This window comes from Schistocerca cancellata, chromosome 2 (genome assembly GCF_023864275.1).
Source record: "Schistocerca cancellata isolate TAMUIC-IGC-003103 chromosome 2, iqSchCanc2.1, whole genome shotgun sequence".
Classification (NCBI taxonomy): Eukaryota; Metazoa; Arthropoda; class Insecta; order Orthoptera; family Acrididae; genus Schistocerca; species Schistocerca cancellata.
The window spans coordinates 759472987-759499195 of NC_064627.1; the positions used below are offsets into that span (position 1 = coordinate 759472987).

General features: G+C 42.2%; 1 protein-coding gene across 1 annotated transcript in view; it reads left to right on the plus strand.

Moving 5' to 3' along the window:
- Positions 1-26209, plus strand: part of LOC126162586 (ATP-binding cassette sub-family C member 4-like) — a 234797-nt gene that overhangs the window by 109850 nt on the left and 98738 nt on the right. The window contains exons 2-3 of the mRNA XM_049919186.1: positions 1946-2056; positions 16885-17004. Of these exons, the coding sequence (XP_049775143.1) occupies positions 1946-2056; positions 16885-17004 (231 nt within the window). The remainder of the gene's footprint in view (positions 1-1945; positions 2057-16884; positions 17005-26209) is intronic.

Genomic DNA, 26209 nt, shown 5'->3' on the forward strand with positions numbered 1-26209 from the left:
TTTTGATTGTGAAATGCAGAGTAGTCATGCAGATCTAGATGTAGAAGTTATCAAAGTCGTTAACATTTATCTCAGTCTCTTTTAGTATTCTGTGGGAAATGTAGCTGTAGCATTTTAATGCAGAAATCTGTTATCATAAACAGAATGTGTTGCCTGTTTTCAAGTTATATATTAAAACATAAATTTTGCCCTCGAGCTCTTACCTGTTACTTGATTGAATGTCACAACGTGTTGCAATGATTTCATTATTAAAAGTATTGTTAATGATTCGGACTATTCTAGATCTGCAGTGGATATCGCACTTCATTAGTGTATCGTTTACGCAATACGAAAATAAATGACTATAAAAACACTGCTCTAATGATTTGCACTAACTGTCAGTGGCTGAATTTTACATGTATTGTAGTATGCCATGTGATGTCTTTTCAGTTTGTTTTGAAATGGTCCTTCCGTCTCACAACTGAAGCTTCCGTAGATGTCGGGGAAGTGAACCCGCGACTGCAGCTAGAATCCTTGCATTCTTAGAAACGTGGAGCGTGTGAGACTAATTACGAGACTTACTGCTCCGCAAATTTACTCGGACACGATTATTAGCAGACCCAGATCAATCATCAGCAGCGCTAGACTATTACATCATTCTCAATGACGGTCGCTAGCTTCACTTTGATCCGCGAGACATCTCGCTTCTCCAGAGTCAATGAAAAGAGCCGTGCAGTAATCTAACAATTCTAATACAAATTCCCCGATCGAAAACTGGGCTGGAAATGTTGACCGCCGGCCGGAGTGACCGAGCGGTTAAAGGCGCTACAGTCTGGAACCGCACGACCGTTACGGTCGCAGGTTCGAATCCTGCCTCGGGCATGGATGTGTGTGATGTCCTTAGGTTAGTTAGGTTTAAGTAGTTATAAGTTCTAGGGGACTGATGACCACAGCAGTTGAGTCCCATAGTGCTCAGAGCCATTGGAACCAAACGTTGACCACAAACATTTTCTACACTACTGTCAGTAGGCTCCGAACAACTTTCGCTTGTGATTTCCACAATAACAAAACAGGTCACTGTCAATAGAGGAAGAAGTCGCACAAAAACACCTCGGCCAAATTTCCACAGAAACAAATGGGATTTATAGGCTTCAATTACACCCTACCAAGCACCAAGTCCATCCCTTTTATCGAGCAACACCCCCAGCTAACTCAAGACTCCACGGTCTGCTATGCAGTCTCCCCCTACCGAGCTCGCGCACGCTCACCAAATCACAACAGTCGCCGAGAAAAACTGGAAGATTGCGCAGAATTCCGCGCCCGCCCACGGCCACTGCAACCGCGATTTCTTTCAAAGCGCTCCACACTGGCCGAAAGAACTTGGTTGATCATTTCCAGGCTGGAGAAGTTATCCCATCACGCAGACACCGGAAACCGGGTGTGGCGTCTAGAATGGCGAAGAGGACGAGGACATTGGAGCGACCAGGAAATAATATGTTACAGTTTTATTACGGCTTAGTGCTGAGATGAACCAGGACAATACAAACATAAATTTTCATTGATCTTCCTGCACCCTTACGGTCGAAATATGTACCCACTTGTTAAATAAGCAGAATTTTGTTCGGCATAATTTTGTTGTACTAAAGAGGAAACAAACTGAAAAGTAATGACAATGATCTGATAGACATGTCTACCATTCTTGAAGCCAGAGGCGTAAACATTAAGAACATTAACAATCCTGATCGGAATGAAAACGACAAAAACCAATGCACAGTAACACTTGTACAAATCCCCGTCCAAATCTGTAGAACGGGTAACGTTATTTCTCCTTTCTAATTTTTTTTTTAAATCCTGCTCTCTTTGGACTTCATTTCCAAGACCTTTTATTACCTCTTACAGCTGTGAATGAGACTGATAAAGAAAATCTGCAGTAACTGTATAATATGTTATTATTATTTTGTTGCAGGTGGACAATCCCTTTGTTCCGAGAGGGCTACTCACACGATCTTACAGTGGATGACCTGTACGAGCCTCTGAAGGATGACAGGTCGGAGCAGCTGGGAGACATTCTTGAAGCGTGAGTACCGGAGACGGGAGATTCACTTCGTTACTACCCTCTTCCTTCACTAACGCGTGAAGTAATACAGCGCCAAATCGAGCACCTGCAAAGTGCAGAATATAATCACCACCGACACATTAATGAACTGCATAGTACTCGTATAGTTGCATATCACACTAATTGTGCTGTTGCTTTCTTTTTCTTGTCTAGTGAGGCGGAATACAATATAACGCATCCTGTTTCAATTCTTATAGTAACGCTATTTGTATCATCTGAAGATATGTTTAACACAGGGCTACAATTATCTGCCTGTAAGACACGAATGCATAGAAACTGAGAAGAAGTACTAAAATCATGAAAAAATTTACAGGTACAAGGTTAGCACGAAACGCACTTATGCTTCCAAATCTTTAAAAATTAATTGTTGATCTAGTAATATATCAATATCGTGAGCAGGAAACTAACATGGAGGAAAACGGATGAAAATTCAGATGTGCTTACTATTGGTCGACCTTTTGTTGGTACATTTTGGGATGATGAGGCAGTCATTGAAACAATTCCAACAGTACTCTGGGAGTCAGTAAAAATTTCACAAAAAGTACCCTTGCGCTATAGTAACATATTATGATTTCGTTGATTCCAGTAAAAATAACGAACATTCCCTCTGATTTCTTATGTAAATCAGTCAACTGAAATGCGTTTGGTATGGACACCACAGGACTTCGTCCTATTTGAGGTGTTATGACCTTGCGCTCTTTCTACCTGAAAATCGCTTCATCCTGTCGTTTGTACAGCGACTTGCAGTTTACCATGAAATCCGATCTGCGATACAGCTTTTACATTTCACATACACAAAACGAAAAGTGAAGTAGGAAGCCATGTTAAGAGGCAGAATACGATCCTAGAAAGATCGGGAATCGATGAATCCATGTTCGTCCACCAAATTTTAGCAATGATTCTGTAGAGAAAAACAATCCTAGGTCAAAGCAAAGTTGGGGACGTCGAACCGAGCCAATGTTCCAAACAACCATAGGTCGGAAGTGCCATGTTGTGGATCTACGGCATTTTTTTAAAAAAAAAAAGCCAGTCAGGTAGTACAGTGTCGAAGTTTGCCCGATAAGCAAACGTATTTGGTAGTGCCTAACAGAATGTGTGCAGCACAGTTTATCATCTTATTATCTTAACAAATCTAGGCATTACGATAGTTTTAACCTAGTTCACTTAATAGACAAACTCTACCCTGCAAGTGTCGTAACGTATAACGTAACCAGGCATGGATATTTTGCCTAATAGTGGCAGGTACTGGCTTGGGGAAGTTAGTTTAAAAGCACACACTTCCTCGGATTCGCCGCTAATAGGCTGCAGTTTTATGGCCGCAGCTCAACGTCGGCGCATTTCCACTCTATGGTTATTTGAAAAATTTGATTCGTTTGACGTCCCCTACCTTATTATCAGGTCGGCGACATCATTTATTACTGTATTTTTCACTCACTATACGACACAATAAAAATATGCTAAAAATGATTTGGGTGATACTTTTTGGGTGTACGGGGGCTGAACGGCGTGGTTATCAGCGTCCTTTAATTTCGAAATAGGAGCAAGAATACTCAAAGGGATACGATTGGTGATCATACGATGTTAATAAATGAAAATGAAAAAAAATTAACAATACATTAAAAGAACTGAACGCCAGCTGTGTGGAATATGGAATAAAGGTAAATGTGAAAAAGGCCAAGGTTTTACAAGGCAAGCAAGGAAGATAAAAGTGAAATTTGTGATGAGTTGGTGAAACAAGTTGATAACTTTTGGCACCTAGAATGTGAAATGAACAGTAACATAATATATAATAAAGAAATCAAAACAAGAATATCTATTATAAAAGAAACGTTTTACGAAATGAGAAGTGATTTCTGTGGTCCATTAAATAAACAATTAAGGGAGAAATTCGTGTAGTATTTTGTGTTGTACCTGAGGAAAATGCGATCGTCAGAGGACTGGTGAAAATTTGAACCTGTAAGATATTAGTTCACTTTATTAGAAGATACGATGGGCTTTCAATAAGTACTGTTGCACACTTTTTTTCCTGAAAGCAGGTTAGTTGTATTCAGGTTTCCAGTACAGCGTATTATTCCCCACTCTTTCGGCTACAAAATTCTATTTTTCAACATAATTTCCGATCATCCTTACGGGGTGTGTCTGTATGCCTGCATGGTACCAGTCTACTGGTCGACGTCGGAACCAACGTCCCGCTGCATCAATAAACTCTCCATCACCCACGTACTGCTTCACGTGGAGTGCATTCTTCATTGGGCCACACAGAAGGAAGGCGGAAGGTGCGAGATCTGGGCACTAGGGTGGATGAGAAAGAACAGTCCAATTAAGTTTTGTGTCTTCCTCTCGAGTGTGCAGACTTGAGTGAGGCCTTGCGATGTCAGGGAGAAGGAGAAGTTCGTTTGTATTATTGTGGCGACGAACACGGCGAAGTTCCAACATCGCAGGAGTCACAGCTGTGTGTTGCTGATCGGGCAGGTTTAAGCGACCTTGTTGCGAAGATGACTCACCGTGCTTTCGTTGCGGAATGTAGCGTGACATCTTAAACTGCCGACTTTGTTACGGCCCCGCGATCTTTGGACGATACCACATTCTGTATGAACATTATAACGGGATGAGGAGAAGTACTTTGAGGCCTCTGAGATATGGATTTGTATGACAATGGAGAGTGTGAATGACGAAAGAGAAATACTGGGAAAAATTAGGAGAAGGAATAAAAATTGGCTAGGATACTGGATGAGCATAAAAAATACAACAGAAGGAATCGTGAATGAGAAGAGAACAGGGGAAGTATATACCAGCCAACTGACGACATACAAATGAATGGATCATACGCTGCAACGAAAAGGATGGCAGAGAACTGGGAGGAAAGGAGAATGCTGAACTTGTAGTGATCAGTTTTTATTATGAGCACAAGTAATAATCAACATTGACAAGACGAGAAGTCCGCACTGTGTTTTTACAAGCTGAAATTCGTTTCTACATGAACGACGTCTCCGCTTACTAGTTTTACCACTGGAAAATGCTCGATCTGTTAATTCATAACGACAGTAGAAGCAGATGACAGTAGCTGCCGCGTTGGATGCAAAGATATTCTCTTGCCACAGAGGAAGGAAGAGGTTGGCGTATCGCATGACAGAGCATGACACATGTTGTCAGATCTAGTAATGATCGTCGGCAGGGCAGTTGGCAGTAGAAGAAACAAGAGCGTCGCCGCCGCATTGGGTCCCGGTCATATGGTAAGTCCCCTGAGTCTGTGGACTTACCATATCATCAGGTGCAACCATATCAAAAGTGTGCCCGGAGTAGCTCGATTCGGGGAAAGCTGCTTACTGCCTAACGTAACTTACGTGAGAAACAAGTTGTTGATGAAACAGACTCCGTAGACTATCGCAGTTTATAACAGCAGATAGCCGAGCCACATGCAGTAAGTGATTAGCCAGTCAAGTGATGGACAATATCTACATTCAACAGATACGACATAGAGTACCAACTCCGCTCTATGAGTTGCAGAAGCCAACGTTCCAAATATGTACTTTCTATTCATATTAATTCGAACCTCCAAAAATCGAATGTGTAGCTAAATCAAACTTGTTGTCGATTTCCTCATAAAACTCTTGACAGATCGAGGATATCCTGTGTGTTTTGGTACACTCTATAAATCTAAGCGAATGTCACGACAGACTGCTTCGCAAATAGTCTAATTCGAAGTCAATGGCTATCTGTTACGCGGTAATTCGAACTGTTTCGTCAATGTTCACATAACTGTTTCGTTATTCAACTCTTTTAGAAATCCCATTGTTTCCACAACTATACTTTACTTACGACTGTTCATAAATCAGTTATCAAAATAACTTCAGAAAGGTATAGCTCTTTGAATTTTGCAGAGAAGAAGCGGGCTATTGACGCTGTAGAATGTGATACGAAAAAAAAGGAAGTGTGATAGGACCGCTCTTGTTTTTTATATAGACAAACGATTTGACGGATAAGACGACCAACAGTCTGCGACACGAAAAAAATGTCGTTTATGAGTGATTGTAGTAGATACAGGATGACTTAGAACTTGTACACACACCATAAAAAGTTTTGCATCACCTCGGTTCCGAGAGTTCCAGAACCTGTACAGAAAATTGGAACAGATATCAACACAAAAATCATTTCCGCCCTTTTTATTGCTCATGAAAAACACACATTGCATATTGTACCATCATACAACGAGACCTACAGAGGTGGTGGTCCAGACTGCTATACACACTGGTACCTCTAATACCTCTTGCATTGATGTATGCCTGTATTCGTCGTGGCATACTATCTACAAGTTCATCAAGGCACTTTTGGGCCAGATTGTCCCACTCCTCAACGGCGATTCGGCGTAGATCCCTCAGAGTGGTTGGTGGGCCACGTCGTTCATAAACAGTCCTTTTCAATCTAACCCAGGCATGTTCGATAGGGTTCATGTCTGGAGAACGTGCTGCCACTCTAGTCGAGTGATGTCGTTATCCCGAAGGAAGTCATTCACAAGATGTGCACGATGGGCGCCAGAATTGTCGTCTATGAAGACGAATGCCTCGACAATATGCTGCCGATATGGTTGCACTATCGGTCGGAGGATGGCATTCACGTGTCGTATAGCGTAACGGCGCCTTCTATTACCACCAGCGGCATACGTCGGCCCCAATTAATGCCACCCCAAAACAGCAGGGAACCTCCACTTTGCTGCACTCGCTGGACAGTGTATCTAAGGCGTTCAGCCTGATCGGGTTGCCTCCAAACACGGCTCCGACGATTGTCTGGTTAAAGGCATATGCGACACTCATCGGCGAAGAGAACGTGATTCCAATCCTGAGCGGTTCACGCGGCATGCTGTTGGCCCCATCTGTACCGTGCTGCATAGTGTCGTGGTTGCAAAGATGGACCTCGCCATGGACGTCGGGAGTGAAGTTGCGCATCATGCAGCCTATTGCGTACAGTTTGAGTCGTAATACGACGTCCTGTGGCTGCACGAAAAACATTAAAGCATTATTCAACATGATAGCGTTGCTGTCAGGGTTCCTCCGAGCCATAATCCGTAGGTAGCTATCATCCACTGCAGTAATTGCTCTTTGTTGAGAGCCCTTCCTGTCACATGGTAACAATGCGGACGCGATCGAACCGCGGTGTTGACCGTCTAGTCATGGCTGAACTACAGACAACATGAGCCGTGCACCTCCTTCCTGGTGGAGTGACTGGAACTGATCGGCTGTCGGATCCCCTCCGTCTAATAGGCGCTGCTCATGCATGATTGTTTACATCTTTGGGCGGGCATCTCTGAACAGTCAAAGGGACTGTGTCTGTGATACAATATCCATAGTCAACGTCTGCCTTTAGGAGTTCTGGGAACCGGGATGATCCAAAGCTTTTTTTGATGTATTTATTTCGTGTGATGAATGGCAGCTGGCTCTAAATGTAGACAAATATAAGTTAATGCAGATTTGTAGGAACGACAACCCCGTAATTTTAGAATACAGCGTTAGTAATGCGAATGCTTGACACAGTCATTAAGCATCTACGCACAACGTTGCAAAGCGATATGAAATCGAACGAGAACGTAAGGTCCCTAGCAGGGAAGGTGAGTGGTCGACTTCGTTGTGCTGGGAAAATTTTACGAAAGTGTAGCTCACCTGCAAAAAAGACCGCATATAGAGACTGGTGCAGCTCATTCTTCAGAATTAGTCGAGCGTTTAGTATCCGCACTAGGTCGGATTACAGGAAGACGTTGACGCAATTCAACATCGAAGCAATTGAGAAGCGTGTTGCTAGATTTGTTACCGGTAGCTTCAACCGACATGCGAATATTACAGGAATACTGAGTGAACTCAAATGTGCATTCCTGGAGGGAGGACGATGTTATTTCCGCGAATCGCTATTGATAAAATTTTGAGAATGGGCGTTTACCACTGACTCCAGAACGATTCTACTGCTCCCAAAGTACATTTCGCGTAAGGATCGTTAAGAAGAGACAAGAGCAATTGGAAGTGGTACGGAAGCACATAGACAATCGTTTTTCTGTCGTTCCATTTGCAAGTGGAACAGGAATGGGATGAATAATAGTGGCACAAGATACTCTCCGCCTTGCATCTTGTGGTGGCTTACGGAGTATGCATGTAGATAGATGTAGGGAAAAGTTTTGGTATTCCGTCATTAGCTGTAGGATAAAGATAAAACAGCTGGAAACACATCATAAGAAGGGACGAAGCGGAACCGGCAAGACAAGTCCCCACGTTTTGCAATATGCTTACTGAAATGGCTTAGTCACTGTAAGACGTGTCCGTTATGGGGAAATTCAATATTCTTCCAGGGAGGAAGTTTAATTGAACGTGCAATGGAATTCATAGTATAAATTTCACATTACTAGCCAGGGAATGAGAATTGTGAACTTCTCTATACATCTTTCAGAGAAGGTACATTATAGCCACTGAACTTGTGAACTTCTGTATACATCTTTCAGACAAGGTTCATTATAGCCACTGAACTTAGAGAGGATATGGGGAAATGTCGAACATGCTTGTGGTACGGTGAATGAACTACTTCTCGTTAAGTTTGATGTTTACAGTTGTAATTTTCATGAACAACAACGTAAACACAAGTTGAAAACACAGAAAAATCCTGTGACCGATAATTACAAGGAAGAGTGAAAAAACAACAGTCATCGTCAGTGAACACGACTAAACTAATGATCATTTGATCTGACAAGATCCAGGGGAAGTTTAGGTTATAGGGAAGAGACTACCACCTCACAAATCAAGCGTGAATATACCTGGATATGGCGGGCGCACAGTGGTCACTCGTATTTGAACAGAGGGGTATCGAATTACTACATGGAATTATCTGTAAAAGCTACAGCATCACTGGTGATCCCTCGATCACTTAGTCAATGTGTATGAACGGCAGTCGTAACAGCTTCAGACAAAGCGCCTACACTCGCATATCAATGCTTATAACTCTGTCGCTTCTGCTGTGAAATCTTACTACAAGTCGTCAGTTGGTGGAGGGTAGCTGCGGGTGGTGTGGTAGCTGCACCAGACCGAAGGGAACACTCCTGTCCTCCCGCCCGAGACCGAAGACCGAAATGTTCTCTTCAGAAACCGGTGTCCAGGGAAATGGTTGAAGAAGACATGACTGTAGTTAATCGTGAGTGTTCTGCGTTCCACAAACCTTATCGGTACAGTCAAAACTGCAATTCAGTCTTCTATTTTTGAATAATCAGTTAATATTTAAGAAATTAGAACTTGTTTCCAGAATGAGAATTTCACTCTGCAGCGGAGTGTGCGCTGATATGAAACTTCGCGGCTGATTAAAACTGTGTGCCGGACCGAGGCTCGAACTCGAGTCCCGAGTTCGAGTCTCGGTCCGGCACACAGTTTTAATCTGCCCGGAAATTTCAAATTAGAACTTGATTATGAGTTCACATTTACGAAAAAAAACCAGGATTGCAGTGCTATTACTGTCCATTAAAACTTCCTTGGCAAACAAGTAACATATAGGGAGACAGCTCTAATCTGTTAACAAAATTGTTTGCAGCATTTCTCTTAAATTACATGTTAGACTACGAAATATGTTTATAGCTGGATATTGTTAAAAGTAATAAATCTGGAGTTTGATAATGAAGGTTATTCCTTCTTCTGTATCTTTGATTGCGATGGTTCTCCCACTTAAAATTCTTGTTACCTACTAATGAGAAAAAAATTCTTGTTACCTATTGGTGAGAAACGAAGGCAATGTACAAATTGTAGCCTACCGGCTAAATATGTAGTTCCTTAGTGCTGCATAAAGAGGTACGATGAACTGAAATTACGTACTATCACTCTACACAATTGTAAGAAACAGAGTTGCATCACTACGGATTCTACAAACCCAAGCCAATAACTTTCATCTTCAAGTATCCATATCATAGTCGTACATATGAGCTACTGTGGAACTTCCTGAACTCAGACATTTAGCATCGCACTTTCGCAACATCTAAATGAAGGTGTGAAGTTATTTAAATGCGGAAGGAGTTGCAACTGACCAGCGATGGGAGAGCATCCCATACAGGGAATTATTGTAACCCAGTAGAAGACGCTGCTTGTTGTGAATGGAGTCCCCCATGGTTTCTTTCTCTGTGTGCAAAATCCGTCGAAGTCTTGAGACAGAGGTAAGGCATGAACTGGTGTGTTCTAGCGAAAGGTAGAAATCCCTCTGCTCACGTTACTAATATCTTACTATCCGATCCACCTAATGCTTCGTCTCTAACATCAGACTTATTAGCCTACTAACAGATATAATTCTCCCGTCAATTAATGACCCTATCACCAGATCTCAAGAAAGCAAAGGGGGCCAACGTACATTCATCAAAGTAATTCTTTTGAAACAGGATATCAGTATGGAAATACAGATATAACACGGAACAGTGTCCAAAGATAACATGACGGTACATATACTCTTAATTAACCGGAAATATAATCATAATTATAGTCTCACACATTTGATTTAATTACTGCAAACAATCACAGAACAGAGTGGTCCGAACAGTGCCTGTGTCGCCACTTCAAGGTCATAAAGGGAGAGAAAAATGGAAGTATTAATTTTTATACTGCCTGCAGACTCTGGTAAGGAATAAATGATTGTTGGAGAGAGTAGTAATTACCCTGGGATATTTCTACACGTGACAGCTAGCGTGTGGTGTGGTGCCAATCGATCTTCGCGGAACGAAGGGCATCTTTGGCCCTTTCGAAACCATACTTAATTACGCAAGTACAGAAAATCTGTTTAAAGAAGATACTAAAGTCTTTAGACTGTGAACCTGAGACATACAGGCGAAAACATACTAAGGTTTGCACTGTTTTACTAACTGAAAGTAGCACGGTTACTAATGGGAGAGTCATGCTAGTAGTATCAGACAAAGCACTAGACCTGGAGCTCTTTAGACGTCTTCGCGCTGTAACAAAACAGCAGATAATCACAAAAACTATTTTCCGATAACAACGAGAGGGGCATGCACTGCACAAGCATCGCCATCATAGACCTTCAGTTTTTGTAAACGAAAGAACGAAAGAAGTGGAAAGTTGCCATCTCTTGTTTTTCCTTGCCGTAAAATATGTCCGAACAAAGTGTAGCCTTGCCGCCAAATTAGATAGCATTACAGAAAGACATCCTTTTAATGGCTGACCGTCACCTTATTTAGGATACTGAAAATACAAAGAAAAATTTGTATATCAGAACTAATTATAATTACCGACAGCCGCGTAAATCAAGATAATTTAGTATATCTACGACCTCTGTTTAAGAGGAAATGCGCCATAATTGCATCCTAAAAACACAGGAATTCTTAAATGCTAGTTCTATTCAAAACTTAGCCTAACCCATCATATATTCTGGGTGTAATTAGCACAAAAAATGCTTATAAATATTTCCAAGCAGGCCGCTGTGCCCGAGCGATTCTATGCACTTCAGTCCGGAACCGCGTGACTGCTACGGTCGCAGGTTCGAATCCTGCCGCGGGCATGGATGTGTGTGATGTCCTTAGGTTGGTTAGGTTTAAGTAGTTCTAAGTCTAGGGGCCTGATGACTTCAGATGTTAAGTCTCATAGTGCTTAGAGCCGTTTGAACCATTTTTTAACTCTATATACAGATGCAAATATAGCAATTATATACGTCTTACCCCTTTTCCGAGCTAAAATACTAAACTTTTTGAAACATTGTTCATGGAAACAACAACGGACAAAAAGAACTATTAAAAAATCTAAGTGAAAAACTGTATTGACTGCATAAAATAATTCATTTTTGTTTTAAAAGGTAGCCGATTTCGACCTGTTCAGATCACACAGATCGAAACCGATCACGTATCAAAACAAAAATAAATTATTTTGTGCGGCCAATATAGTTTCTAATTAAAATTTTTAACGCTAGTAAACCTCAACTGAATTTTAACTTATCTCTCAAAATTTCAGAAATTTGATCATTTGACTTTTCTTTCGGTATTTATGAATTAAAGTAGAAAAGATTTATTTACTCACTATTCAGAGATACTGTTCGCCTGAGAATGGTCAAGTCCAGACATAGATTTATCGCTGAAATATCGCTAAATTGTGTTCTTTAATTTCTTTTCGCAACTTTGAAACTTTCGCAAATTTCTTTCCAACATGTACCTCTCTATCTTTAAAGACTGAATTTTGATTAGTATCTGAGGGTGATTTATTCGAATAGAACTAACACTTGATCTTGAACCTGTAGTATGTAAATGCGAGAAATATTTTATCTTTTCTTCTTTGCTCTCTTTTTTGAGCTGTGCGTTTGGAAAAATGTGATTCTGATTTTATCTTTTTCTTGAGGAACGTACGGATTTACTAATACGTCAGTTATGTTCTGAGTGACAAGATAATAATTTATTCTCTTCAGCACTTTAACGACGACTGATTCAAGTAACGTCCGGTACAGATGCTGAAATCGAGTTCCAGTGGAATGAGATCATATTGAACCTTATAAGAAAATAAAATAAAAGAAATCTGTTAGTGCCACCGCCACTTGATTCCTAACAATGTAACGTTTATCCAAATATGTATTTCTTAATGCGTTGGAGGCTAACTAATACTGTATCCCAATATTTGGTGCAGAAGTGGTTGGATACTCGATTCAGCTTGCCATAAAGTGTTAGCACAGTAACTGTCCGGGTTAATGGTCCCATAAAAGTACAATGAGAACTGGAATTCGATGAAACAAACTTACTAAGTTAAGGACAAATACGGCTTGCTAACAACTCGAACTTTCCGGTAATAAAGAGGTAGTGCCTGCCACAGCAATAAATCTGCCCTTGGGTATCACATACGTACTCAGAGCAATCCAATATGTCCTTCATACACCACGAGAACAGAAACCACTCTCCCTCGAAACGATTCTGTTGCGGATCACTACCATAAACAGGAACTAATCGGAACTTACGCTGATCCAAATATCATATTCCACATACCCATAAAATTGCATTCGAGATGTTATCAGCCAGTGATCGGGTTGTAAATATTAGACGTTTTACCAACCCAATTTGCCCGCATCTTGTGGTCGTGCGGTAGCGTTCTCGCTTCCCACGCCCGGGTTCCCGGGTTCGATTCCCGGCGGGGTCAGGGATTTTCTCTGCCTCGTGATGGCTGGGTGTTGTGTGCTGTCCTTAGGTTAGTTAGGTTTAAGTAGTTCTAAGTTCTAGGGGACTGATGACCATAGATGTTAAGTCCCATAGTGCTCAGAACCATTTGAACCAACCCAATAAACTGCTAATACAATACACTTGAACTGATCAACAACTCGAATTCCGTGAATACATAATGAACAATATACACCAATAGCTCTAAGGACTCCCGATAACTTCCTTTAAACCTTGTTCTAAATCAGCCTAACGACCTTTCAGTAGTCAGCTGAAATTAAGCTCTCAAGCTGACGTTCCCAGTCTCTGTCTGGTAACACGACTATACCCTGACCAAAACCGTACTGCCACGGTCAAGCGACTTTACTAAGCTCTGAGCAAATCCGTACCAGCATCAGATCCGTACTACAGTTCAGGAACCATTAAAATTTGACAAACGAGCAGACTGGATGGTTGGTTGGTCGTCGGAGTTGGGGGGATCAAACTGCGAGGTCGATAGTCCCTTCATCCTGTATGGAATCAGGAATAACTCTCAGAAGAAGGATGAAAAAGGCAGATCCTGGGAAGCCCGATTGTGGACAAGATACAGTACGACAGAGATAAAATCAAGGACAAGTAGGAGGGGTGTGAGAGGGGGTAAGGTGGACGAGCCGCTCATTTAGAATGCACCCCAGAACATGATATGCTGTGGGAGACGCGCACTCTGCATCTCACCATCATCATCTCACGAGCAACACAGTTTAAAGTTTAGGAAAGATAATATATTAAAAACGGGAAACATAAAAGAACAGGAAGAATAAAAAGGCGGGAGGGGCAGGAGCCAGGAAACACCGTCGAGCAAGGGCCGCCATGGTATTCCCGGGCCAGAGTAGGCGAGGGGTGTCCCTCCAACCACTCAGGAGGTCAGACGAGAAGAACTACTAGCAATTAATTAATGCATCGTGGCTGGCGCCCGTCGGGGTTCGTTTTACCGGTCAGCTGCTAGTTCGTCACATATTCTTTGCCGCCGCAAAAATCATATATGGGTACCCTTGGCACCAACAGCTCGCGACATCGTTTTTTCTTCCTTCCAGCTACAACAATTTTGCGCAACAATTTACAGCAAGAAACCGCAAATAAAGTGTATGAACCTTAAATTCATATCTTCGATTCGTATCTCCTTAATGTCAATAGATGAATACGGTTGGGTGAAATCTGTTTTCCTTTCTTGTGATCGCCGCCATGTAAATTTTGGCGCATTACGCACTCGACAACTCTATGCAGTCTACAACGGTAAAGATAAACTCAAACGCAATATATAAATGATTCTGGATATTATATAAGAACGTCGACTTTCGTAGCCGTTGTCATCAGTAAATTGTTTGGCCCTTTAGCAATTTCCACTACTATTCTGACTTTTCATTTACATTGATAGACTGCTTTTTTTTAAACATCAACTTCAGCAAAGCATATATTTTGATCACGTCTTTCTTTATATTCAGCTACGAATGATTTACTGGGTTGGGCGCATAGGTCGTTCATATTATTTTAAGCATTCTTAAAGGGGACGATCACTCGCTTTAATAACGTACTACTCAGATGAGGGAAGTGCCACTAGGGGTTTCTGAGAGAATGGCGAGTGGCCGAAAGGATTGAGCGCACTACGGCAAAATCTGTACACAAATCCGAAATGACTACCCGAGAGGCAACCAAGTCGTGAAAACCAAGAACCGTCAACAGCGTATGAAGATCCACGACAGCAAACCGAAAGAAATAACCAAGAGCAAGTGTGATCTTTGTGTGAATGGTAACATAAGCAATCGGAAAGTTTCGGGTCAGAGCTGTGTTCTACCAAAATTACGGTTCGGTAGTTTTTGTACACTACATAAATGTCATAGTATATGATAGGATTAATGGTAGTATTGCAAGCATTGGTATGGAAAGAAATATAAAAGAATGTCTACGAGAGAAACTGGGAGCCGACGAATTCTCGTTGTTTTTTTTTATTGTTGCTCATAATTAGAGCCACACATCATTCAGTGTGTCTTTTATATCCTTACGAAGTATACATTGCATTTATAAGCAATAAAAATTATTTGATCGTGCAACTTCTGCTCTTTCATGTAAGCAAAGCAATTACTTTTGATGCAAGTACAGTTTACAAGCAGAAACATAAAAATATATGCAATTGTTGTTGTTATTTACTACTCAGTAGAACGATCTGCATTGTGATCAAAGGCAAGAGCTTCGTGTTATTACTCATAAATTCGAAAGTTGTTTATGTATAACAGAAACATGCTTTACACAATTTCGACGAAGATTGCAGCGATTTTTAATAATTTTTTTATTTTGCGGTTATTATTTTACCTTTTTTGTCGAGGAAAATGCATTTTATAGTGCTGTATGTATTTTTAAAAAATTTCGCTTCAGCATCTCTCTGTTTCACGTTACATATAAAGAATTTTCGAATAAAACCTGAATTAAACATTGACAGTTTCAGTGTTACTGTAAATACAGTTTACTTTTAACTAACAGACAGGATAATAACTGTGTAGATTATGCGGCTCTTTGTATGTCCTCACTAACTTTATAGAGGGTGCACTGCTTCCGCTCTTTATGGGAATCTAGTAAGACACTAATCGCATTTGCAACGAAAGCGATCGTTATGAGGTAATGCCCGACAGGTGAGCAGAGCAATACAGCTAACGATTCAAATGGCTCTGAGCACTATGGGACTTAACATCCGAGGTCATCAGTCCATTAGAACTTAAAACTACTTAAACCTAACTAACCTAAGGATATCACACACATCCATGCCCAAGGCAGGATTCGAACCTGCGACCGTAGCGGTCGCGCGGTTCCAAACTGTAACGCCTAGACCCACTTGGGCACTCCGGCCGGCCAACACAGCTAACGTATAGCTAACACAGGTACGACCTGAACTGAGCAAAGCTAGTAGGAAAACTACCGTAGTCTACACTTGCTTATCATACTCTACAGTAATCTATAGTAATTTTAGGGCTCTGTTTCCGATACATCAACACAGCTGGTCGAGGAAAACTCGTGCACTTTCGTCCTAGCTTATGCCACCAGAGGGTATCGCCAACTGACGCCGCCCGTAGAACCAAACAACTCTTGACGACCAACGCTGGTGCGTTGACCTTAATAATAACAATGTTCGAGTCCACAGACGATACTGAACTAACCCTTATTAACACTTCATTAGACTCGCATCTAATTTCGTTCATCCCGGCTGTCTGCAGCAGTTTGGGCAGATATTTCGGCGATAGTCCACGCCTCCCGCGGAACCAAACAATTTCTGGACGTCGCAATGCTGTTGAGCTCACCTCGATAACAATGTCCGAGTCCGGCGACCATACTAAACTCATCCTTATGTGCGCTTTATTAGACCTGCATCTAATTTCTACACCCGGCGGTCTGTATCAGTTTGGGTCATCTTTCGGCAATCTTAAAATATTATTTTATTTTAGTGTTGTAACCCTTTACGTCGGAGAATGTATCCGATGCTAGCAGTCACGCTCTTTGTATATGGCAGAAACATGAATCGTTCTAGTTCTGTATCGCATTTTAGTTATGTGTCTTGTTTCCCCATCTTCCCTAACTCGTGCACTTCTTTTGTACTAACAAGTAGCTTGTGTTGCAGGCAATGGAACAAGCAGCAGAAGAAGAAGAAGCCGAGCCTTATGAGCGCCATCGGCGGCGCCTTCTTCTGGCAGTACACCCAGCTGGGGCTGCTCGTACTCGTCAATGACGTCATCGTTCGGTGAGTTCTCGCTTCTTCTATACAACACTGGAAACCTATCATCGCTCTTGTTCTCTAGATTGTTTGTTCACAGTAGCTTCTTTTTGCCATTGTGGTAGTCTATTTTTAACACGATATGCCTCTGCAGTATTATTTCCTTTCAAATAAATCGCACAAAAATGTTATTACTTCTCTGAAAAGTCAGATTAGTGATACCAAGTATTAGTAATGTTATTCAAAATTAAAAAGATGTAATACCCTCAAAATGAGTGTTCTTCATGATTGCAGACAGATGATGGTATAAAAATCAATGCTATTTAAGAGGCAATACAGGGTGGTCCGAAACAGTCTGAAAAGCTTGTAAGGATATTGCAGTGTAAACTGTGCTGAGAAATAACTGCAAATTCAATACGTTGCCCCGTTTCTGCGTTAAATAGCACTGAAGTTAGGTAATCAAACCGTTGCGCGAGAAAATCCAAGCGGCCCGTCAGAGACGGTGTCGCCGAAGGTGTTCTTCGTTTGGTTTTCTACAACCGAACAAGAGAGCGATACAAAAATGGGATATGGGACGGTAGTAAGGATCTAAACCGAGCCAAAGGCTGAGCAATCTCGCGCGCTGTCATCCACGCTATGAGAACAACGGACATTAATTTGCGAGCGAACGCCTGATTGGCTAACTTCAATGCTAATTAACTCAGAAACGGCTTTTTGTAACGAATTTGATTCTTAAAGTTATGTCTCAGCACAATGTACCTTCCAACCATCTTACAAGCTTTTCGATTCTACAAACTTACTTAAAAACTATGTTGTACCCCTTCTCAGTCTAGCCAAATTCAGGAATTTATTAATAAAAATGTATTCTTCACTTTTCACCACCTCGGTTTCTTTCGCATGGGTATCAAAAGCGGCATCAGGTGTGAATCTTTGCCTCGAAGAAGTCGACTCCAGAATGAGAAGCGTCATCGCGTCTCCTTCATTGCAAAGTAATAGTCCACAGCATGCTTGTTGTGCAATGGGGTTTACGTAAAATTGACGTGACAGGAAACAGGGCATGAACTGAGTGGAGAAAATGATGTAGGCAACGCGGTATTGCAAAGAGTTGTTACTGTCTTCTCACTCGCGGATGCCAGTGATTGATAGTGTTGATTTCCTGCTTCTGTTCCCGTCAATCGCGTTCGATTTTCCTACTTACGGCAGCTTCGTGTGACCAACCTCAAGAGGACAACGGGACAACTGAGTAGATGCAGCAAAGGAATGAAGCAAGAGCCACCCTGGCGGATCGAAACTGAAACGTGTCTACCGACCAGTGAGCTGCACGGCCTGCCCTCTTAAGTTCACGTTCGAAATAATACTAGTCACAGGTGCCGTGCTTCCTCACAAAGCGCAACGCCAAATTGGAGTTCCCATTTTCACAAACAACACTCTACCAGCAGAACCGTCCGCATATGCCTCGCGACTGGACTCACAGAAACGAACACTTCACTAGTTGATGAAAGTTTCATTCAAATTATGTTTACACGTGTTTTAGATGTTTCACTTATTTAGTACATGCTCCATAGAGATAAAATACGGAAGATGATAATATCGGCACTCCTGCGGCACAGCACGCTGCGCCGAAATAAACTTGCATTCCTGACAAATGCAAACTCGAATGTAACAAAGTACGCTGACACTCTGCCTTAGGCAGACAAAGGCGCAGCTGGCTTCGGAGAGCTCACAAAAAACCGATGTGCGCCAGCTTTGTGTCACTTGACCCATCGCTTCGGACCATTTGAAGCGTGTAACGCCAGCCGGCCATCCGTCATTCCGGGCCCACCCCGAGTCTCATGCATGTGAGATCATCACTGGCAAGAGCAGCTCTCTCTCTTTTACTCGCTGTGTCCCTTGCGCGAATATTTGGTTGCTATAACAAGTGCAACGCTATTATTCCTGTGTGCTACCTACACAAAATGCGTAGGTCATTGTTGCAGTGGCCACATCACGTACTTCTGCAGACACCTGCCACTGTAACTGAAGTCGTTACTGCGGTCAAGGCTAGAAGACAGAGGCGTATAGCTGCTGACCAACACATTGTTCATCAGTGGCGTGCGTTTTCCAGTCACCAGAACTGGTTTGATACACGCCCGCCACGAATTTGTCTCCTGTGCCAACCTTTTCATCTCATTTTCTTGCCAGTATTTCGCTATTTTCCTTTCCTTGAAGATTTTTGGAAAACCTCCCCATTCCTTATCCTATCAATCAACCTAATTTTCTACATTATTCTGTGGCATCACATGTGAAATGCTTAGAGTCTCTTCTGTTCCGCTTTTTCCCACCGTCCATGTTTCACTGCTATACAACTTTGTGATCCAAATGTACGTTCTCAAAAAAATTTCATCGTCAAATAAGACCTATGTTTGATACTAGTATACGTCTCTTGGCCAGAAATGTTCTTTTTGCTAGTGCTAGTTCGCTTTTCATCCCTCTTTGCTTCGTCCGTCCTAGATTAATTTGCTACCATCAGCAATTCTCATGTTAAATTTCTCACTGTTCTCGTTTCTGCTACTTCTCATTACTTTCGTCTTTCTTCGATTTACTCTCAGTCCATACCCTGTACTCATTAGACTGTTCATTACATTCAACACATATTGTAATTCTTCTTCACTTTCACCGAGGACAGCAATGTCATTAGCGGATCTTATTATTGATATCCTCTCGTCTTTAATCTTAATCCCACTCTTGAAGCCTTCTTTCATTTCCATCTTTGCTACTTCGATGTATAGATTGAACAGTAGGGGCGAAAGCTTACATTCCTGCCTTACACCCTTTCCAATGCATGCACTTCTTTCGTACTCTTCCACTCCTATTTTTCCCACTTGGTTCTTATACATATTGTATGTTAGTATATTACCCGTCTTTCCCTATAGCTCGCCCTTATTTTTTCGGAATTTCGAATATATTGCACCATTATACATTGTCGAAAGCTTTTTGTAGGTCAACAAATCCTATGAACGTGTCTTGATTTTACTTCAGTCTTGCTTCTATTATGAACTGCAGCATTAGAATTGCCTCCTTGCTGCCATTAACTTTCCCAAATCCAAATTGCTCGTCATCTAACACATCTTAAATTTTCTTTTCCATTCTTCTGTACATTATTCCTGTAAGCAACTTGAATGCGTGAGCTTTTGAGCCTATTGTGCGATTATTCTTGCACTTGTAAGCTCTCACTATTTTCAGAATTGTGAGGATGACTGTTTTCCGGAAGTCTGATGGTATATTTCCAGTCTCACACATTCTGCACACCAACGTGAATAGTCGCTTTGTTGCGACTTACACAAGTGATTTTAGTAATTCCGATTGAATGTTATCTATCCCTTGTGCCTTATATGATCTTAAGTCATCCAAACCTCTTTTAAATTCTGATTCGAATACTGGATCCCCTGTCTCTGCCTTGTCGACACCTGTTCCTTCTTCTACCATGTCGTGAACCAAGTCCTCCCCCTCATAAAGACCTGCAATGTTCTCTTTCTACTTATTAACTCTCTCCTCTGCGTCTAAAAGTTGAATTCCCATTGCACTCTTAATGTGGCACAAAAGGTTTTGTGAAGGCAGAGATTCGGTGAAAGACGATCCCAGAGCTGGTAGTCCGATGGAAGCCTGGAGCGTGTAAGGCAGTTATTGCAATAAAACCGTTCTGTAACCACGCGTGCAAAATCAGTAGAACTTAATTTGAATCGTGACGTGTGCCACAAGATTTTACGCTAAGACTTAGGAAAACGGAAACTTAATGTAAAACTCGTCCCACAAACAGACGAACAGGAAGAGGAAAGTCGAAAATTATCTGTTACCGAGTATGTGGCTAGACATTCTGTGACTGCCATCCAACATCCGCCATATATGCCCGACATCTCGCGTTGCGATATGTTCTTGTTCCCGGGAGTGAAAAGTCGACTGAAAGGAAAACTTCATCCGGATATTGGATATATCCAGCGGGTGGTGACAACTCACGGGCATCATAGTTGAAAATTTCCCTGCTTGCTTCGAATACCTCCAGAAATGTGGGCAACTAGGTATAGATAGCCAAGCAAGACACTCCAATAGGAGTTAGGATCATTACTTGGTTAGCGCAATTTTCTATTTTTTTAAAAGCTATCCTGGAGCTTTTCTGAGATACGGAGTATATTGTAATGGATACGACGTACAATCTAATATCTGATTTCGGAATCTGTGCCTCACCGTGATGTAATCTAACCGAAATCTTTCCGTTTATCCCGGCCTTTTCTTGCTCTTCTTGTGAGTCTTGAGTAGAATATTCGCTATTACTAACTGCACTTTATTACGAAACTCGATTAGTCCTTCCTTATTCTTACTACTCCAGTAGTCCTTTCTTCCACTCCTTCCCTGCACCCACATTCCAATCCCCCATGACTCTTCGATTTTCATATCTCTGTTCTGTTATTGTTGTTGTAGTCTTCAGTCCAGAGACCGGTTTGATGCAGCTCTCCATGCTACTCTATTCTGTGCAAGCTTCTTCATCTCCAAGTAACTACTGCACCCAACCATCCTTCTGAATCTCGCTAGTGTATTCATCTCTTGGTCTCCCTCTACGATTTTTATCCTCCACGCTGCCCTCCAATACTAAACTGGTGATCCCTTGATGCCTCAGAACATGTCGTACGAATCGATCCCTTCTTCTAGTCAAGTTGTGCCACAAATTCCTCTTCTCCCCAATTCTATTCAGTACCTCCTCATTACTTACGTGATCTACCAATCTTATCTTCAGCATTCTTCTGTAGCACCACATTTCGAAAGCTTCTATTCTCTTTTTGTCTAAAGTATTTACTGTCCATGTTTCACATCCTTACATGGCTACACTCCACACAAATACATTTAGAAAAGACTTCCTGACACTTAAATCTAGGCCGGCCGTTGTGGACGAGCGGTTCTAGGCGCTTCAGTCCGGAACCGTGCTGCTGCTGCTACGGCCGCAGGTTCGAATCCTGCCTCGGGCATGGATGTGTGTGATGTCCTTAGGTTACTTAGGTTTAAGTAGTTTTAAGTCTAGGGGACTGATGACCTCAGATGTTAAGTCCCATAGTGCTTGGAGCCATTTTTTGAACTTAAATCTATACTCAATGTTAACAAATTTCTCTTCTTCAGAAAAGCATTTCTTGCCATTCCCAGTCTACATTTTATATCCTTTCTACTTCGATCATAATCAATTATCTTGTTCCCCAAATAGCAAAACTCATCTACTACTTTAAGTGTCTCATTTCCTATTCTAACTCCTTCAGAATCGCCTCATTTAATTAGACTACATTCCATTATCCTCGTTTTGCTTTTGTTGATATTAATCTTATATCCTTTCAAGACACTGTCTATATCTCTATATACTGAATTACTTGATCATGATATACTTTCTCCATCTCTTCATCTTCTGCTTGCGACGTCGGCATGTATATCTGAATTGCTGTTGTTGGCGTTGGCTTGCTGTCGATTCTGATGAGAACAACTCTATTACTGAACTGTTCACAATAACCCACTATGTGCCTCACCTTCCTATTCATACCGAATTTTACTTCCGTTATACCATTTTCTGTTGCTGTTGATATTACCATATACTCATCTCAACAGAAATCCTTGTCTACTTTCCATTTCACTTCACTGTCGCCCTTTTCAGATTTTCTAGCTTCCTTATCATGTTCAGACTTCTGATATTTCACGCCCTGCCTCACAGAACGTTACCCTACCGTTGGTTGTTCAGTCTTTTTCTCATGGTCACCTCCCCCTTGGGAGTCCCCTACCAGAGATCTGAATGGGGGACTAGCCGGGAATCTTTTTCCAATGGAGAGATCATCATGACATTTTTCACTTTTCAGTTACAGATCACACGTCCTGTGGACACGCGTTATGTGTCCTTCAAGTAACTGTTTCCATTGCTTTCTGCATCCTCATGCCGTTGATCATTGCTGATTCTTCCTCCCTAAGGGACAGTTTCCCACCGCAGAGCAAGAGAGTGCCCTGGGCCTCTGTACGCTCCTCTGCCCTCTTTGACAAACCAGGAAGAGGGTGACTTCTAACGTCGGAAGTCCTCGACCGCAATTGCTGATGATTTTTACTCAAAGTAGTGGCGGCCTTCGAACCCGGGACAGGTGGAGTCAAAGTGGTTAAACTACCGAACCTCTTCAGAGCGTCTTGCACGTGAAGTCATGTGGCACCGTTGATATGGGACGTAAAGCTCCATAACGCCAGTTGCGATATTAGAGACGAGCAGTTCCCTCTGTTCCATCATAAAATTCAGGAACAAATCATTATAATCTACACGTAGCCGTCACAGTCGTCCATATTTAAGAGTTACATGTAAAGAAAAGCATTCTTATTTCATTGGGAAGATTTTAGAGCGCACGAATTAAGAAAGAATTTCTACTTTTCGTGGCTGACTAAGTCCTTCGGACGACAGTTTTGAACGAGTTTGGTTATTTCCTTTACACGGAAGATATGCCACAACGTAGTCTACTTCCATCGAAGCACATTGTGACCGGATGAAAAAATTTGTAGGGCTGACTGTTTAAAGAGAAAGATCACAGCCTTGAATGACATACACTACTGGCCATTAAAATTGCTACACCAAGAAGAAATGCAGTTGATAAACGGGTATTCATTGGACAAATATGTTATACTAGAACTGACATGTGATTACATTTTCACGCAATTTGGATGCATAGATCCTGAGAAATCAGTACCCAGAACAACTACCTCTGGCCGTAATAGCGGCCTTGATACGCCTGCGCATTGAGTCAAACAGAGCTTGGATGGCGTGTACAGGTACAGCTGCCAAGTTTCAACAGGCACTTCATTTATTTAATATATAAATTAAAAGATTTTTTTAGAAATTAGGTTGTGTATTATTTTGGTTATTTTGAATTAATTTGTTTCGATTTAGGTATGTTTTCTTCGTTTAAAATATATAGGATACCACAGTTCATCAAGAGTAGTGACTGGCGTATTTTGACTAGCCAGTTGCTCGGCCACCATTGACCAGACGTTTTCAGTTGGTGAGAGATCTGGAGAATATGTTGGCCAGGGCAGCAGTCGAACATTTTCTGCATCCAGAAAGGCCCGTATAGGACCTGCAACATGATGTCGTGCATTATCCTGCTGAAACGTAGGGTTTCGCAGGGATCGAATGAAGGGTAGAGCCACGGGTCGTAACACATCTGAAATGTAACGTCCACTGTTCAAAGTGCGTCAGTGCGAACAAGAGGTGACCGAGACGTGTAACCAATGGCACCCCATACCATCACGCCGGGTGATAAGCCAGTATGGCGATGACGAATAAACGCTTCCAATGTGCGTTCACCGCGATGTCGCCAAACACGGATGCGACCATCATGATGCTGTAAACAGAACCTGGATTCATCCGAAAAAGTGACGTTTTGCCATTCGTGCACCCAGGTTCGTCGTTGAGTACACCATCGCAGGCGCTCCTGTCTGTGATGCAGCGTCAAGGGTAACCTCAGCCATGGTCTCCAAGCTGATAGTTCATGCTGCTACAAACGTCGTCGAACTGTTCGTGCAGATGCTTGTTGTCTTGCAAACGTCCCCATCTGTTGACTCAGGGATCGAGTGGCTGCACGATCTGTTACAGCCATGCGGATAAGATACCTGTCATCTCGACTGCTAGTGATACGAGGCCGTTGGGATCCATCACGGCGTTCGGTATTACTCTCCTGAACCCACCGATTCCATTTTCTGCTAACAGTCATTGGATCTCGACCAACGCGAGCAGCAATCCCTTCATCAAAGTCGGAAACGTGATAGTACGCATTTCTCCTCCTTGCACGAGGCATCACAACAACGTTTCACCAGGCAACGCCGGTCAACCGTTGTTTGTGTATGAGAAATCGGTTGGAAACTTTCCTCACGTCAGCACGTTGTATGTGTCGCTACCGGCGCCAACCTTGTGTGACTGCTCTGAAAAGCTAATCATTTGCATATCACAGTATCTTCTTCAAAATGGCTCTGAGCACTATGGGACTCAACATCTTAGGTCATAAGTCCTCTAGAACTTAGAACTACTTGAACCTAACTAACCTAAGGACATCACACACACCCATGCCCGAGGCAGGATTCGAACCTGCGACCGTAGCAGTCGCTGGGTTCCGGACTGCAGCGCCAGAACCGCACGGCCACCGCGGCCGGCACAGTATCTTCTTCCTGTCGGTTAAATTTCACGTCTGTAGCACGTCATCTTCGTGGTGTAGCAATTTTAATGGCCAGTAGAGTACAATAACTGTAAGGCAAATGACGCTTCACTTTATTGCTATAGACGGAGTCTTCGATTCACTCAGAGCATATTGGGAAAATGCCGTCATTCTACAATGTAGACTGCTTATAAAAATCACTTTTGTGTCCCGTCCTAGAATACTGCCTATTGAACGAATAGAAAGAAGTGCGGCACGAATAGTCACAGCTTCGTTCGACTCATGAGAAAGGGTCACGGAAACGACTGTAACAGCGGGACCCTCGAAGACAGCCTACTTACAAAATTTTAAGGATCAATGTAAAGTGAAGAATCTAGAGATTTTCTTCGTCCCCACATAGCGGCCCTCTAAGGATCGTGAAGACAAGATAAGACTAACTACAGCAAGCAGAGTCATTTAAGCAGTCCTTGTCCCGCGCTCTATTCATGACTGGGACGGGAAGAAGACCTATCACCTGGTATAAAGCTAGGGTCCCTCTGCCATGCACCGCGGTTTGCAGATTATGTATGTAATGCAGATATATGAGTGAGAATACCCGCAACAGAGCTGTACGGCCTAAACCTGCACGAACTATTGGATCGACTACATAAGAACAAAGAACGACTACTGCAGTGATAGAGAAAAGTAACATAAACGGCTTGTTGAGAAATTCAGAGAATGTCGAGCAATCCTGGTAGACCCCTGTAAAGTTATCTATTGCTGTTCCTCGAATCAGCTTGGAAGTACTATCCTCTCGGAAACTGCGAAAACAACAGTTCATTAATTACAACACATGAAGATACACAATGCAATCATACTTTTCACGTCTTCATCAGGGGATTGGGGGCGATGCGGTTTTGGCAACGTTAGTAAGGTAACAAGAACATTTTGCCGAACAATTCACTGTTATTTAAGAAACAGAAATTGTTTTCCAGTATCGTTATAGCTACCTGAACAACACACAGCCTATCGAGCCGCCTGCGAAATGATTTCACCTAGTGTAA